This window comes from Aspergillus oryzae, chromosome 3, assembly GCF_000184455.2.
Source record: "Aspergillus oryzae RIB40 DNA, chromosome 3".
Lineage (NCBI taxonomy): Eukaryota > Fungi > Ascomycota > Eurotiomycetes > Eurotiales > Aspergillaceae > Aspergillus > Aspergillus oryzae.
Genome location: NC_036437.1, coordinates 4,750,049 through 4,766,245, shown reverse-complemented (window position 1 = coordinate 4,766,245; position 16,197 = coordinate 4,750,049). Strand labels below are relative to the sequence as shown.

Genomic DNA, 16,197 nt, shown 5'->3' with positions numbered 1-16,197 from the left:
CGAAATGTTCTTCTGTAATCGGTCTGTAGCATCTAGGTGCGATACGTCTATAAATAAGCATTTGATTTTGTTCTTTTGTCAGGTATACACCAGAGAGATCACATTAAGATATCTAAGCAACAGAAGCCTAATATAGAAGGAATAGGCCGTGATAATATGGCTAGACTATCTAGCTATAGCGTGGCTTAACCGATGAATCAGAACTAATGGAAAATATTAACCAACATTTTGATCTACTTGCAAAATATCCAACATACAGAAGAAACCACTCACTTAGAAATCTAACAGGAAGAGACTTTGATAGAGAAAGATTTGGTAGTGCAGTCACACAGCTTGTCTCCATAGGAAATGCTCCACATGAAGAACAGCCTTCACTATAATTCTGGGAAAGAGCAATATAGGTCGCTGACACAAACACAAAGAACCGTGGATTTGAGGGATAAGCACTGACAGCGAACCCATCCAACTTCAAATGCTTGTTTGATACTATACAGGGTCCTGCTATGACTGGATAGTACGCATAGTCTAGATACTCACTACTGGTCACTCTTTCTTAGAGCAGATTGACAGCCATCTATTTTATTGCTAGCTACTGAACAGACTGTGTCAGATAACACAGACCGCGTAAACAGGCCAACCAACACAACAACATCTTAAGTACTTCCCAAAAGAAAAGTAGACCAGTTCTTTAGAGTCACCGCGGGTGAATGTCCATTCTAGGCTTAGTCGCAAAAAGTGGATTATTGCATGAAGGGTCAAGTACCAAGGAACATAATTCCCCTGTACCCTTCCTTATCTCATCATTCTGTTGTAATTGAACAACACCCACTTCTCTCTTACTCTTCGCTTTTCTCTACCCCTTCTCTGTTAAGCCTGCCATTACAGTGTCAAATATGTCTAGATGCATTACAATCCAGGGACAGGAGTTCAGACTCTTGGATTACATATCGCTGAAGCAATCGGAGGACCTTTATGATATGTGTGAGGTTCACAATGCTCAACGTGTATCTGACGGAAGGCCAGTGATCGTTAAGTTGCGATACCAGTAAGAAACGCTTTATCCGATTCTCTTGCTTATTTGCTTTGAAAAAGGCTGACAGGATTCCAACGTCTCACAAAGGCTTCCTTCTGACCCAGAAGAAGACCCCTCAGATGTCCCAATCATCATTGAGGATGGTATCAGGGATTTTCTCATGGAATACCAATCGCTCCAGGACAATCAAATGTTAGGCGTTCCTGTTTACCTTGGCCATCAGGAGCTTATACAGAGGGGCGAACATGCCCGGTTTGTTCCCGGCGGGTATCTGAATGCCCTAGTCATGGGCAAGGTGCCGGGTAAACCCGTCACCCATTTGAGACTCACTGCGACAGAAGCAGACCTTATCAAGACACAGCTAGCGCAGATGTTTAAGTGAGTTTCAGTGGGGCCTCGCTTAAAAAATCACATAGGTAACCTTGAGTATTGATGTTTTTAGCAACATGCGTCGCAAGGTGTATGATGTAGACGACCCGAACACCGAACATGTCTTCTTCGACCGGGAGACTCAGCAGACGTATGTCTCTCTTGGAGTATGATTCTCTGTTGTTTCAGATGAGCTAATGATTGGATTAGATACTTCATAGGCATGTCAGGTGTGGGGAGGGACGAGATTATGTGCGGCGATACGATCTTGAAGACCTCGAAGAAAGTCACCATGTTCTGCGTTGACTCTTTCGTTATTCGCCATTAATCAGCCAGACATAGGCATGGATGGGAATTATCAAGCTTCGGCCAAATTGGACAAGTTACACCAATAATAAACAAGCAGCTAGGCTCAGATAGCAATAGAATTTCATATCCCAAATCGGAACGTCATCTTTATGCTAGTGGATAGATCGGAGAACCGAGATATTCCCCCGTTCAGGATTGAGCATATTTTTAAAGATGCTCAAACAGTGGCCTTGCGATACATTCAGGCACGCATGTACCGGGCAGCCCATTGTCATAAACTGCACCCCAAAAGTCAGCATTGCAAGACACAGGCATCATGTTCCTGCACTAGAACGGCTCCTCAGTCTCACGGTCAGGGGTACATTGGCCACAGAATGGAGTCTGAGTGGCTCGGAGGAAAATGGCAGGTGGAGCAAGTCGTCACCATAGTAGAGATCCACAGGCCATCCATCTCCGAGCCAATGACCACCTTGATCCTGCTTCCGGGGTGGCCTGCATGCCTCAGGCCACAGTGCATAGGTAAGCGCACATGGCAGGTCAGCCCTATGCAGCTGGGACCACAGTGGCTGAAACACCATGATACATATAATCGCAATGCTAGTCATACCAATTAATCTTGTATATAGGTACCTGATATCTTCATATGGTTAGTTAATTCCATAGTTCACCAAGCTCTAGTTCTGTCGAGCCCACCAATCACACGAGCGTTTCAATTTAGCCCAAGAATCTAATCGATAACGAACCCACCGGCCTACTAGAGTCTATTATATAGGGTTACCAACAGTGTAGAAGTTCGGGCACGCTATGTCGTTGTGGGTCAACGTCCATTCAACTCCGAGACCTCTGCTTATGACGATCTATATCATCTCCGAGCGAGCGTGAACCAGTATAAATATGACATTGTTCCCCTTTCAGACTGCATGCGTTATATTAGAGGGCGGGGACAACCAGTCCACAGCCACGGAGTTTGTCTGGATCCTTTAATCTCCTCATTATGATGTATTCTGGTGCTTTATCTCTAACATTGGCCACCACTTTGGCTAATGCTGCTGCGGTTATTCCCCGTGCAACGGCGACATCCTTAACCACACCGTCCGCAGTTGCAGTTCTGAATGACCCCATAGCCCGCCCTTGCATGGCACCTGGTGTCGTCTGTCTGAAAAAGCATGCCGCTAATCTCCCATATCCCTTTCACCGCGCTGCTCCTGACGGCAGAAACATCCCCACCTATGGAGACACCGAAGTCCCCGCAGATGCCTCCTGGAAACACATATCAACGGCAGATTTCATCGTCTTTGACGAGTCCCGTGCAACAGATGTCCTGGGAGACTCACCCAGCGTGGATTTTGTCCTCTCCGTGGACGCTAACCACATTCACGAGGGGCCCGTTTTCGTCCCAACCCAGAACCGAATCTACTTCTCGGAGCTCTCAACAAACCTCCCACAATTTGCCATCGACCTCAATCAAGATCCTCCCTCTCTTTCACACTTCACCGCTGATCCACCCATCTACATCCCCAACGGAGGTTTCTATCACAACAACACAGTCTACTTCTCCGTGGCAGGAAGCAATACCTCAATCCCCGGCCTAGGCGAACAACGACCCGGCATCGTCACCTTAGATCCAGCAACCAACAAATCTACAACACTCTTGAATAACTACTACGGTTTAACCTTCACCGACTGCGATGACCTCATTGTCGATCCTGCAACAGGATTCATCTGGTTCACAGCCCCTTATTACTCCTGGTGGTTGGAACTCGCCGATATACCCCCACAGACCAAGTCCGGGACATACCGATTCGACCCTACAACAGGCTCAACAGTCATCGTCAATGACGAGATGTTCTCCCCAAACGGAATAGCACTCAGTCCTGACCGTCGACACATGTACATCAGCGATTCAGCAGCCTCAGGTCTCTCGGCGCCGATCTCCTCCGACGTACCCAGCCCCGGTGGAGCAGGGATCTTATACAATGTTACGGGTACACGCGCAATTTATAAGTTCGATCTCGTTGATGATGGTCGCGCTATCATCAATAAGAGGTCTATATACTATGATGCCATTGGTTCTGTTCCGGATGGACTCAAGGTTGCCCGCAATGGGTACGTTGTTACTGCGACTGGGAACGGATTAAGTGTGATGGATGAATATGGGGATATGATTGTGCGCGTGCAGACGAATTTCACGGTTAATAACTTTGTCTGGACGAATGCTAATGAGTATCGGGAGGTGTGGATGGTTGGGATGGGTGGTGTTGCTCGTTTGAAGTGGGGATTGCAGGGTCAGGAGGCTGTTTGATTCTTCATTCTATTAAAGGTAGTCTTTCGATTGTATATATATTCGTTTCGAGTAAATTCTAATATAGCACATGATTACCGTTACACAAGAAGAAGCATAAAATGAGATTTCCACGCGTTGAGTCACAATCTCAATTAATTTATATCAACTGTAGAATGTCCAACTGGACATAATTCGTTGAGCGCCAAGACCTTCAGGCACCCTTTTAGGCTCTGTCATGCTACCGTGACTTACGATACCCTAGCGCGAGGCAGCCAACCTTACTTAGCTGACGTACCAAGGAGTACTCACGACACAGGCTATTTAAGATTCATCCAATACTTGAACGCTACTTGAATACATCTAGAACAACACACACGCCGAAAATTTTCAATCTCGGCCATGTTCCAATGGCTGACTGATTGGTACACAGGCACTACAACCCCTCCCTCTCGAGCCAATTACAAAGTCAAAGGCGATACCATCGTCAAACAAACCCTCACCAGGCCCAGGAGTATGAGCCCATGGGCTATCATCGAAGTATACTGCGACTTGCATTTTCTCGGGTACGACTGGATCCTTATGTGGTCTCAGCAGAACCAAACCGACGATGATATTATAAAGGAGATCAACGTGCCAATAGGTGTTAAGACAGAGAATAGAATCGAGGATAAGAATGCTCTTTTAGCTGGTCTCGATCTCAAGGACCTGAAGCTAGGAGTTGGCGGAGAGCACAAACATTTCAGCGAGAAGGAAACCGGCGCTATAACTTCCGAGAGGCGATCCGTGACGGTCAAGGCACATAGCAATACCTTCTACTACCAGAAGAGATACAATTTTCTGAGTCGATTATGGCACTTTATATATGCCGAGGGTAGACTGTGGGTTGCTTCTTTGCCTGGTACTACGAAGCCCAGCACTGCAGATACCGCATTTTCTGTGATGGCGGATGAGTTTCTTGTTGTTCCTGATAAACTGGTAGGAGAGGGGAAAGTAGCTACCGTCGAAGCTACAAAGGTTTGGAGGATGGGTGACTATCCACTTCGGCCGGGTCCCCCTAGCCTTGAGGATGAGCGTATCATGTCAGAAGTTAAGCTACTACGCGCTACGGGATACTCGGTATCCCCGAGTTGAGGCGGTTTGTTTACCAATTTCTATGACAATCCAGTGTTGCATGATGGTTAGCTGTGGAACCTCAGAAGATTGTATATCTTACTATTGCCTCTTATCTTCTCTGGCTATACCTCGTGTATTTATAGTGTAGTGTAAGGAAACTAAAAATGAATAGAATTTGTATTCCCAAGAGGGTAGAGCCTTACTTAAGCTCCCACAATCTTTAAGATGGTCACGAATATCTAATATGTACTAGCACTTGACCTAGTCCACTACATCTGGTGGAAGTAGAACCACGTAGTCCAAAGGAGCAGGTTCAACGCCGTCGGGCACGCCGACAATTTTCAACTGGTCACCGTTCTCAATTTCCACGCCCCGGAACGTGATCCGGGTAGCGGAATGGCCGTCAATATAGATGGAAGGTGTATGCCCCAGAGTGTTCTCGCTGTTCCCCTCCCATTGTCCCACAACGCGGTCATTAACATAAACTGTCCACTCGGATTTCCCACCATACATGTCATAGTAGTTGACACCGAGGTCATAGGTGCCCGAAGGAAATTGAAGTTTCGTCTGAGCTGTGCCAGTGGTGGAATTTGAGGTTGTAACCACCGCTTTATAATTAGACGCGGTCTCAAAAGGACTCACGGTGTACGGCTCATAGCCGTCCAAGGTCATAGACTCCGCTTCCACCCGCCATGGATGATGGCCCAGTCGGTTCTTTTCATCTGAGATTCCCGACATGTTCCAGTAAAAGTTGTTGATGGCGTCCCTCCATACAAGAGAGTGCCCAGCCTGGTAGACTAAGCGAGACAGTACTTCATTGTAGCGTTGCTGGTCAATACGACCTTTGAGAGATTCCCACTGGGATAGAAAGCGATGTGCTGTCTCTGCACCGTCATAGTGTGCGTCGTAAAAGTGTTGGATGACGGTTTTCCCGGAGTGGAGACGGTGGGTATACGGAACGTGGTGGAACCAAAGCAGCAGGTCATCCGGCGTGCTGTCGAGGTCCTCGTACACCTGTGCAATTTCGGCTGGATACTGGCCTGCATTCCCTGTGCCATTCTTAACGGTGCGATCCATTCCGATCGTGTCGTGGTCGGCGCGGGTCCATTGCCCCCAGCCATTATTATCCTGCGACGCGGGGTTAGGGCCGTAGTGCGTGTAAAGAATATCGGTCAATGTTTGGATGCCCAGGTTCCCCGTGTAGTTTTCGTACGCAGGCCACGATGCCATAGACATGTCAGTGATGGCATCCAACACATTTTGATCACGTCCAAAGGTAAGGCGAATCCAGTCCTGTAGGATGCCTTGCGAATCGTCCGTGGGACTCCACGCCAGGCGGCCATAAGCATACAAGTTAGACATTGCTAGATGGCTGCCTAGCCATGTTGTGTTCGTTCCAACATTAACCACCGCTGCCCATCCGCCTAGTTGGCGATCGAACCGTTGCCCCGAGACTATGTCGCGAACAAGTGACGGTTGGTGGTCGACGCGGAGGTCAAAATCTAAAAGCTCTTTCCACAGTGGGGATAGATAGACTAAGTGATCCTGTTGGCCTAAATATTCTTGAGTGACCTGCAATTCGATAGCCATGTTGGTTTTGTAGAGGTTGGCAAACAGAGGAGACACCGGCTCACGGACTTGGAAATCAATGGGCCCATATTTTATCTACAGGATCACGTTATCCTCAAACTGGCCATCTAGTTCCTTGAAAAAGTCCACTTGTGCGTTGGCTCTGTCATTTGTCCAGATAGATTCGTTAATATGGTGGTCGTAGACAAACGTGCGAAACATAAGGATCCCGCCGTGCGGTTGTAGGGCTTTGGCAAAGACGTTGGCTCCCTCGGCTAGAGTGCGATTGTATGTATCAGGACCAGGCTGTCCTTCAGAGCTGGCTTTTACCAGATACCCAGCCATATCTGGCACGCGGTCATACAAGCTATCAGTAATGTTTGCCCACCAGGAGATGACGGACGGATCAAGTGGGTCGTAAGTGCCTAGGCCACCCAAGGTATCTGGCGAAGCAAAGTTGAGAGAGATGCCGATCTGGATGCCATACGGCCGAAAAACATTTGCAATGCGAGCCAAGCCATCCATGTTCTGGGAAGTCAAGAGGGTTGCATTGGCATTGACATTGTTGACGATAACACCATTGATTCGGATCGACGCTAGAAGGCGAGCGTACTGTTTGACACGGGATAGATCCTCAACAATGTGGCCATCTTCGAAGAATATGGACGGCCCTGCATATCCACGCTCGATGCTCCCATCCATATTATCCCACTGATTCACCCATCGAACTGGTGCATGCGCACTGGTGGTATAATCGACGTGAGAGAAGTTGCCCTGCGCAAGGAGCGAGAGATACTCAAAAGCTCCGTACAGTGCACCCCTTTCATTTTCTCCTACAATCTGCACGGTATCACCGTAAGCACGCAACCAGAAGCCGTCAATGCCAAGAGAAGGGACTTCGGAGCTTCTATTGCAGGCTTGGCGGTATTGCTCGAGGGTAGCGACCAGAATCGATGAGCGCGAACCACAGCTGGAACGCTTGATAGACAGTTGCTTGCCAACGATGTTCTCCAGTCCAGCTTGCAGTTCCTGACTAGCAGTACCTATAGGGCCTGAGTCGGTGCTATTCAACGTAACAATGCTCGACGGTAACGCCCGCTGGCAGCGTTTGTCGCACTGCACAGGGGCATATCGTAGCCATCCATTGAAACCGTTCTCTGCACCCGTAAGAGATACGAGCCACAGTAATACGGTCAGAAATGACCAGCGCATGATGTTGACGTTCTAGAGTTGGCTCTTCTCGTAGAGCAATTGGGGTGATTTAAATACCGAGATCTGCATCTTGCTCATTTCCCGATACGGATCCCCACGCTAACAATACCCATGAATTCAGGCTATATTAATCCGGGGTAAACGTGGGGTCATGACAGACCGCCATATGCACCCATATTTTACTCTGTAAGGTAACTTGGCAAGCAGATGGGGAAACGTCATTGCGGGGAAATCGCCATGAATCAGACATGATTTTAGCCGGAAAGTTAGACGATCTTCGGTGATGAACGAGTGGTCGGGTTAGAATTTTCCCGATGGTCGGACTGGTTATTCCGGGCTCCAACTTAGTGTCGTGGAAATGCCTAAGTGGAAAAATAAAATTTAGAGTATGCCAAGTGGAAGAGACAACAGTACTAATTAGGAAGAATTGATGCTGTCCCAAAGGGCCGGGGATCCATACTGTGTACAAACACGGGACGCGCTATTTCCAAACAGGAAATTGGGGGATGCTGACGCCAGATCATGTGACGCATTGTTCCCGTTTCGGTCTGTTTCTTCCTTCGTTTCCAGTGACTTGCCCGTCACCAGACAATAGCACTATGCCCAGATAACAATCGCAGACAGAATGAGTACTGTCGCTAGGAATTCATTTCGCGCCCGTGCGGTACATTCTCCTCCCAGTTGCGTGCCAAATGCCACGGATTAACAACCATTAGTGTGATAACTGCCGAGCCCGAAAGGTACATGAATTAGCAGCCATTTCAGACCCTTCGGCACGTACCTAACAAACAGCAGATCAAGTGTGACAAAGCCACTCCATGCTCCAGCTGTGGTGCTTTGGGGATACCTTGCAGAGTAGCCGGCATCTCTACTACCAGCAGTAGCAGTACAAGCGTCCCAGAGCGGCGGAATGAGTCGAGCCATTAGTAAGCCAGCATTGAAGGTGCCCTTACATGCTCTTGAGGTTGACTATGATAGTAGTGAGCAAAGGCTTGAGGCTCTCCAAGAACAACTCGCCGTTATCAATCAAACACTTGCGCAAATCACACAGTCTGCCGCTCCTGGTACTACTGGTTTGGTTTCCGTTCCCGAATCATCTACTCATGCCACACTGCCGTTCGAAGGGCAGTCGTCCTTCCACCATGAGACACTGCTTGCTAAGGATGCGGCACTGTCCGCTATCGCTACTTCCCACAATAGTGGGCTGAATGACCATGTGTCCGCCGTCCTGTCGTCTTTGAAGAACAGCCTTGCGGAAGAACATCTGTCTAACAATGGCCAACCGACAGAGACGAATTTACCATCATCATCGCCAGACTCAAAGTCATTGCTTCCGGTAGATCTAGTTGTCGCGGTGGTCAGGGCTGTAAAAGGTATGGGTGATCTCTTCCTGCCCTTCATCTCGTCGTCTGACAAGATAAGCAAAACCTCCGTTTTTTCTCGTCAGCCATTCTTGGAGAGACTTACTCCAAGTCGAATCTCTTTGCCAATCTATCTACTTCCCAATTAATCCGGTCCCTGCGGGCTCTTTGACTCTTTTGTATGGCCTTTTGTATTATATCATTCGCGATTATCTCCATGAAGGACATCCGGACCTCGCGCGATATGACCTGGCATCTAGTGCAAGGATTTGCGAACGTCGCTTCTATTTAGGGCTAAACAGCTATGAGCTCATGGCGGACCCGACAATTGAAAAGATACAAGCACTCTTAATTGGGGTAAGAGACGTCAGTACAACACCGAACTTCCGCTGACAGCAGCAGATAATCAAAGCCCAGGAAGAATTCGATATCCAACGCTGTTGGACATATCTATCTCTTGCGTTCAATATGTGCCAGACTGTTGGTTTACATCGGAGTTCCACCACCAAAGGGGACCCGTCCACCCTCGCCGAGACGAAGCGGCATGTCTTTTGGCTGCTTTACACCATTGATAAGAATATATCCCTGAACCTGGGGTTCACTTCACACTTCCAAGATCATGATATAGACACAGACCTCTTTACCCCTTCAGATCATCACCAGTATCGCTCATGGGACCTAATGACCCTCGTCACGGCTGAGTTCGCGACGATCCAAGGAAGGGTCTATGATGAACTATACTCCATTTCCGCCTCCAGAGCCAGTGACGAGAAGAGGTTAAACGCCATTGAGAAGCTTTCTGTGGACCTGATTGCTGTTCGAGACAAATTGCTCGCGGTAGGCCTTTTAGTCAAACCCAGTACACCAGCAGCTGACTCCTTCCCAGATTGATGTCAGTGCGGGCCTCTATGCGGACTCGCTCCATGGCATGGCTGCATGTGCTGACTTCATCACCTACTCGGTGCTGACGGTTATCTATCGAGCCGAAACACGGCCACGCAATGCCATGGCGATCTCCTCCCGATGCTATGAAGCTGCCACACTAGCTTTGCATAGCCACCTAAAATGCTTCACCTATTTCCGGGGTCGTCAAACCCATAAGCAAATCGAATATGTTCATTGGTTAGCATATTGGACTTTGGGGCTCGAAAGCCGCTGACACACATACAGGATTCTACTCTATCCATCCTTTGCGCCATTTGTGATTGTCTTCACACATGCGATTACCACTGCCAGCAACGCTGACCTCAGTCTCCTCCAGGAGACGGTCAAGTCTCTCGACCTAATTAAGGGGCTATCTCGTGGGTCAAGGCATCTTTATACTATTTGTGAAGCTTTTGCCAGAGCGGCACAAGTCCTCGTGGAATCTCAGCAGACTCTGATGGGTCTGGAACAACACCAGGATGGCTCACTTGTCATTCCTAGTACGATAGATGGCCCGGCCAACATTTCTCTACCAAATGTGCCGTGGCCGGAAGACACATTCGACTCTACAATGAGCCAGGAAGACATATCAATGTTTCTGAACGACTTCATCGGAGCAAACCGATCGGTGATGGATATATTGAATTCTAATTACATGAACGACACTCTAGGCGAACAACCTCGCACTTAACGTCAAGTATCCATTGCTATCTTACACACCAAAGAGATACTCCCCTCCATCACGAACTGCAACTGAATCTTAGATTACATACTATAGTACTCGATTAGTTTCATTCAGGTTGGGCGCCATGCGTGAGAACTTACCGGAATGAACAGGTATGGGACGCGGCGTTCGTATTCCGCCCACGCCTCGCCGTATCTCTCCCGGCATCGCTGGATATCCCGAATGACGCGGTGGATAATCATTGTCGTGAAAAACACCGAGTAGAACCATGGGAATGGCGAGTTGAATCCTGTAATCAGCCCCCAGGAAAAGGCGAAAAACCAATCGCAAGTATAGTGCACTTTGCGTGCCATACCATCTATATGTTCCGTCAGCATGAGCAGAGGCTATTGGTATGTTCCTGTCCTGTCGAAACTTACACCATCCGCTGCACAAAATGGAGTCACCCGTTACGGTAGGAATCTTATCGGGGTTTTCGATATACTTCCAGGGAAGTTGAGGGAATGTCTTCCGGTCAACCCAGAACCCGCGTTCCTGGGCTCTGAACATGTTCTTCTGGCTGTTGCATGTGTCCCACACCCAGTAAGCAAAGAGATACATCGCGAACAGTGCAGCCAGCGCAACTCTATTCCAACGATAGGTTGATGGGTCGTGCGACGCGAGGTACAGGGTGCAGTGACAGTAGCTCATTGGCACCCCGGCGAGGTTCCAGAAAATTAGCATAAAGCCCCATTTCTCGTAATACATATCCCTATATGCGGTTAGTTGCAAATGCTTTTAGCGAGATGATGGCAACCGAACTTACCAACTGGTGATAATCAATTCTTCGCCCTTGGCGCACGCGTTGGCGTACAGGAAGTGTGCCATCAACACGAAACACACCTCGCCTGAAACATAGCCCAATTCTTCCCATTGCTTCAACGCTGTTGCCAGTGACAGGAGGAACAGGATGTACCAGGGGATTCGGACTTCGAAAAACATCTTCATGTCAAGCCATTTGAACAGCCGAGGGTTCAGTTCGGCACCCATGAAGAAGTCATAGATATGTGAGCCGGTCATGCGATGTTGCGCCCCTCTGGCCAATGCCGACACATAGGCGATTATGGAGACCAGGAACCCGGAACAGATAGCCACCGACATAATCGAGCCGAATTCGTTGATCAACGTATCCAGACGAAAAACCCCGGTAAAGTGCAAGGCCAACGAGCCAGCAATAGTTATATACCAGGCTGATACCGCCGAACAATAGTAATCGAGCTGCTTCCCGTTCAGATGAGGCAAACATTTTCCTTTACCGTATACTCCGGGCAGATAAATGTATCCGATCCCTTGTAGGATCAGGAAGGTCCAGTAGATGATCCATGCTCGGCGATGAGGGAACGCGTGGGTGTACGCAAGGTCGAAAAGATGATACAGGAAATCACTGATGGTCTCCCCATTCTGCGGTGTTGGAAGATGGCCATCGTATAACGTCGCACCAATGTACATGTAGTACATAAGTAAAGGAAATCCCAACATCAACGCTGTCACTCCAGCCGGACCACCGAACTCCATATGAGTCTCTGTCGGAGACAAAGACTTCGATACTGGCTTCTCAGAGCTATTGGCTGACCCATTTGCACGACGGTTACGGGGCATATCTACTGGCTGGCTATCAAATCCAGTTAGTGCCTTGAATCTCAAAATATGTTGTGCGCTGTTGGGTCCATCTGTAAAACAGTATAAATAAGTTGTTAGGTACTCACTCATTATTGACCGAACTAGATGCCGACATTTTGTTCGCTTTCACACACAAAGCTTTTGGACCCAAAGTAAAATTTTGAATTACCCTTGACAAAGCAGATTCGTCTTTCCTGCCTTCACTATTTAACTGAGTCCTGGAGCCCCTTACTTTACTATTGTCACCCACCGAAAATCGACTGATATTCGATTTCCGTGCTCTCCGCGGCCGCCGCGGCGGCCTCGGACCCACCCGGAGTACTAACCCACTAGGAAATTATCTTATTGAAGCCGGGCTGTACGCAGCTCGCTACACTATTCTAATTTCTCTTGTTCTATCAAAAAAGAAAAAAAAAAAAAATTGGAAAAAGGGGAGAAATGGATAATCATTTTCCCATAATAAAGCATTGTTGTCTCAACCCGATGTGAGGACATTGCCGATTTTCCAACGCTGTCTGGAGTAACTCAGGTCAAAGGTGGCTGCTAAACCTCAAAAAGTACTAGTCTAAGGCCAGTTAAGTCGTCGTGCAGAAATGCATCGGACTGGTCACAAGAGGAGGCCACCTAATATTACCTGGATAATAATTTGTAGATGTATCTTTTGAAACATGCTTACCTCCCGCCTTAGTATACCGGCGTACAGTCGAAAAATCAAGATAGCCAGCTATTCAACTTGGGTCCTTGAAACAGAACGGGAGCAAACTTCATCAGATCAATATTACTCTACTTCTGAAAATCAGGTCTGGTGGCTAGACTCGAGAATCTCTGCATAGCAAATCCTATTAACGAAAACTGGTTGGATGGCCACGATCCAGCCTTGGTAGACAACCAATGAATACAAGTCAGTCTACCGCCGACGCGCGGGCTAATGCACTCAACTCTGCAGTGTAACGCAATAGGTATCCTGTCAATGGGTATCAGAAATGCTGACGGACGCAAGGTATGAGCCTTGTCATCTGGTCACATTGCCCAAAAAGGTAGCTATTAATGCATCCAAACTACTGGCGCCCACTGCGCCTTTCTCCGTGACGTTGAACCCGGCTTCTTTGGGAATCACCAGGGAGAATACCGCATAGCAACTTCATCCATTTTGCTGCCATCATGATGTACACTTTAAGCACCTTGGTGTTTCTAGCGGGGATTCTGGGGCTCTATGTCCTCTTGAACTCAAAGGCACCACGAGCCCCTCTCCCTCCGGGTCCCAAAGGTCTACCCATTATCGGCAGTGTTGGTAGCGATCTTCCGCGTGGTGGGAGAGATTGGGAGCACTGGCTGAAGCATAAGGAATTGTATGGTATGGACAGTACTCTAGCCATCTCTTGTTCTGCGGTGGGATCCTCATCTTGATCGCCTTTAGGGCCCATTAGTTCGATCACGACAGCGGGGCATACTCACATTATTCTTAACGACGCCAATGTGGCAACGGAACTGCTGGAAAAGCGATCGGCGCGATACTCATCTCGACCGAGATTGGTGATGGCCAATGAGCTGTAGCTATCTCTTTCTTTCTAGACTGTATACTAACTACACAGGGGCCATTTAATAGTGTTGCTAATATTTACGTAACTTCTTCCCTAGATCTGGGTCAGACATCTTTGTCACCACGCAAAATGAACACGCTATTGTCCGTGCTCTACGAAAACGTATACTTTCACAGCTGCGCTCGGAAGAGGTGTTATTATCGTTTTACCCACAGGTTGATACGTTGATCCGACGCTTTCTGCTGCGGACGTTGCAGAAACCAGAGGAGCTGATCGGTAATATCAAAACGTGAGGACAACGCAGTCCTGGTGCTCGACGTCTACTAATTACCGGCTAATACGATCCGCAGAGGAATCGGGGGAGTCATACTGAAGGTCGTCTATGGTTATACTGTCGAGTTTCATGATCGAGATCCGCTCGTTGATCTCGTTGGAGAGACAGCCGTTGCATTCGGCAGGATAAATCAGCCAACAGGTTATCTGGTAGACAGTATTCCTGCCCGTAAGTCAACCTTCCTCGGCGTATGCTCGGTGGTGGCTTACAAGCCTTGTCAGTGAAATACCTGCCGAGTTGGTTCCCGGGGGCTGGGTTCAAGAAAGAAGCCCGGGAGTATCGACGCGGATTCGACACATTGCTCAATTGGCCGTTCACCTTTGCTCGGCGTCAGATGGAGGAGGGCAACTATGAACCTTCCTTCGTGTCCAGGCTGATTGAGCAGAGAGGCTCGCTACTTAGCCTGGAGGAGGAGGTGAAAATCAAACACGCGGCAGCTGCAGTCTACCAAGCGGGGTATGATACGGTGCGTGCAGCTAGCGGGAAGAAAGCGTCACCGGGGTTGCCATACTGATTGAAGCTATAGACGGCATCTACCATCACATCCTTCTTTCTGGCAATGGCGCTGTTCCCTGCCGCACAGCACAAGGCCCAGGAGGAAATCGACCGAGTCGTAGGAGCGAGGTTACCTACGCCTGAAGATCGGGGTAAATTACCCTACGTTAATGCGCTTATCAACGAGGTTCTACGCTGGAACCCGGTGGCTCAAATAGGTATCATGCACGCAGCCACGGAAGATGACATCTACGAGGGCTACCTGATCCCCAAAGGGGCCCCGATAGTCCCCAACATTTGGTGAGATCCTTTCCCTTTGTTACGACGACGTCGTTTCTAATTACACGCTTCGTGACAGGGCAATTGCGCACGATCCCGACGTCTACTCTGATTCCATGTCGTTCAAGCCCGAGCGCTTCTTGGCATCGGATGGACACACACCAGAACGTGATCCGCACACGCTGGTGTTTGGATTTGGCCGCCGGATATGTCCCGGTCGTCCACTAACGGACTTCAATAACTTTCTCACGATCGCACGATCACTTGCGGTCTTCCAGGTTCAAAAGGCTACGAAAGATGGCAAGGAGATTGACCCTATCGTAGACTATCAGGGGGGGATCATCGGTCACCTATCGCCCTTCGAGGTTAGCATCCGGCCGCGAAGCGCGGAACACGAAGCCCTCATCCGTTCCATTGAGGTTGAAGATTCCATTTCACGAGGTGACTCGGCCGCACTTGAGTCAGTGAGGGTATAGAGTATATACGTTCTTTGAATGTAATCGTCCAGACTCTCTGTAGCATTTCAAGTTGCGGAATGTATTGCAGGCGACATGGAAGGGGAAAGCAAGGAGGTTTGCCGCCAGTCAGCTGGATAACTTGGCTTCCACTATATAAAAGTGGCCATGTCACGTATATGTTGTCTCCCAGATGATGTCGATATGTCGTACTAGAGGAGAAGCCATACCGCTTCGGGCTAGTGTAACGCTAGCCCCAAAGCAGACTAGAAAGCATCGTCTCCCTTCACCAATTGATCCTTTCTGATAGTATCTGCTTGCATAGTTCTGGATCAAACTCAACGAGATGAGCGATTTACCTTGCAAGGTGATGAACCAATATTTCTCTACGGATACACACCATGGCCTCCACTAGCGGTATAGACAAAGTTCGAGATAAGCTGATCCACCGAGTCTATTCACTCGTCACGCATGCGCATCCATGGTAGGACCGTGTCCGCAGGGGCCAAACGACGGCGAGACAAAGTCTAGACGGACCTCTCCATTCGTCTTGCGCGACGATTAAAATGCTGATG

The 16,197-nt window shown here is 48.6% G+C and overlaps 8 protein-coding genes across 8 annotated transcripts; 6 read left to right on the top strand and 2 right to left on the bottom strand.

The window, feature by feature from the left end:
• Positions 1–893: 893 nt before the first annotated feature.
• Positions 894–1,575, top strand: AO090026000124 (uncharacterized protein; the record flags this gene model as incomplete). Its single annotated transcript, XM_023236207.1, has 3 exons — positions 894–1,045; positions 1,184–1,411; positions 1,476–1,575. 3 exons carry the CDS (start codon positions 894–896, stop codon positions 1,573–1,575), a joined length of 480 nt encoding a protein of 159 aa, XP_023090907.1.
• A 1,130-nt stretch (positions 1,576–2,705) lies between these two features.
• On the top strand, positions 2,706–4,013 carry AO090026000125 (SMP-30/gluconolactonase/LRE family protein; the record flags this gene model as incomplete). The annotated part of the gene is made up of 1 exon (XM_001821569.1): positions 2,706–4,013. The coding sequence occupies one exon, from the start codon at positions 2,706–2,708 to the stop codon at positions 4,011–4,013; it is 1,308 nt and encodes a 435-aa protein (XP_001821621.1).
• Positions 4,014–4,394: 381 nt separating this feature from the next.
• Positions 4,395–5,126, top strand: AO090026000126 (uncharacterized protein; the record flags this gene model as incomplete). The annotated part of the gene is made up of 1 exon (XM_001821570.1): positions 4,395–5,126. The coding sequence occupies one exon, from the start codon at positions 4,395–4,397 to the stop codon at positions 5,124–5,126; it is 732 nt and encodes a 243-aa protein (XP_001821622.1).
• Positions 5,127–5,369: 243 nt separating this feature from the next.
• Positions 5,370–7,889, bottom strand: aguA (alpha-glucuronidase; the record flags this gene model as incomplete). The annotated part of the gene is given in 2 exon segments (XM_023236205.1): positions 5,370–6,773; positions 6,786–7,889. 2 exon segments carry the CDS (start codon positions 7,887–7,889, stop codon positions 5,370–5,372), a joined length of 2,508 nt encoding a protein of 835 aa, XP_023090908.1.
• A 910-nt stretch (positions 7,890–8,799) lies between these two features.
• AO090026000128 (uncharacterized protein) lies at positions 8,800–9,399 on the top strand (the record flags this gene model as incomplete). Its single annotated transcript, XM_023236204.1, has 1 exon — positions 8,800–9,399. One exon carries the CDS (start codon positions 8,800–8,802, stop codon positions 9,397–9,399), a length of 600 nt encoding a protein of 199 aa, XP_023090909.1.
• Positions 9,400–9,718: 319 nt separating this feature from the next.
• AO090026000129 (transcription factor domain-containing protein) lies at positions 9,719–10,683 on the top strand (the record flags this gene model as incomplete). Its single annotated transcript, XM_023236203.1, has 4 exons — positions 9,719–10,087; positions 10,137–10,372; positions 10,421–10,551; positions 10,676–10,683. 4 exons carry the CDS (start codon positions 9,719–9,721, stop codon positions 10,681–10,683), a joined length of 744 nt encoding a protein of 247 aa, XP_023090910.1.
• Positions 10,684–10,969: 286 nt separating this feature from the next.
• On the bottom strand, positions 10,970–12,497 carry erg4A (c-24(28) sterol reductase; the record flags this gene model as incomplete). The annotated part of the gene is made up of 3 exons (XM_001821574.3): positions 10,970–11,217; positions 11,279–11,610; positions 11,665–12,497. The coding sequence occupies 3 exons, from the start codon at positions 12,495–12,497 to the stop codon at positions 10,970–10,972; spliced, it is 1,413 nt and encodes a 470-aa protein (XP_001821626.3).
• A 1,182-nt stretch (positions 12,498–13,679) lies between these two features.
• AO090026000131 (cytochrome P450) lies at positions 13,680–15,643 on the top strand (the record flags this gene model as incomplete). Its single annotated transcript, XM_023236202.1, has 7 exons — positions 13,680–13,872; positions 13,936–14,068; positions 14,157–14,348; positions 14,410–14,561; positions 14,606–14,859; positions 14,920–15,188; positions 15,247–15,643. 7 exons carry the CDS (start codon positions 13,680–13,682, stop codon positions 15,641–15,643), a joined length of 1,590 nt encoding a protein of 529 aa, XP_023090911.1.
• Between the last annotated feature and the right edge of the window lie 554 nt (positions 15,644–16,197).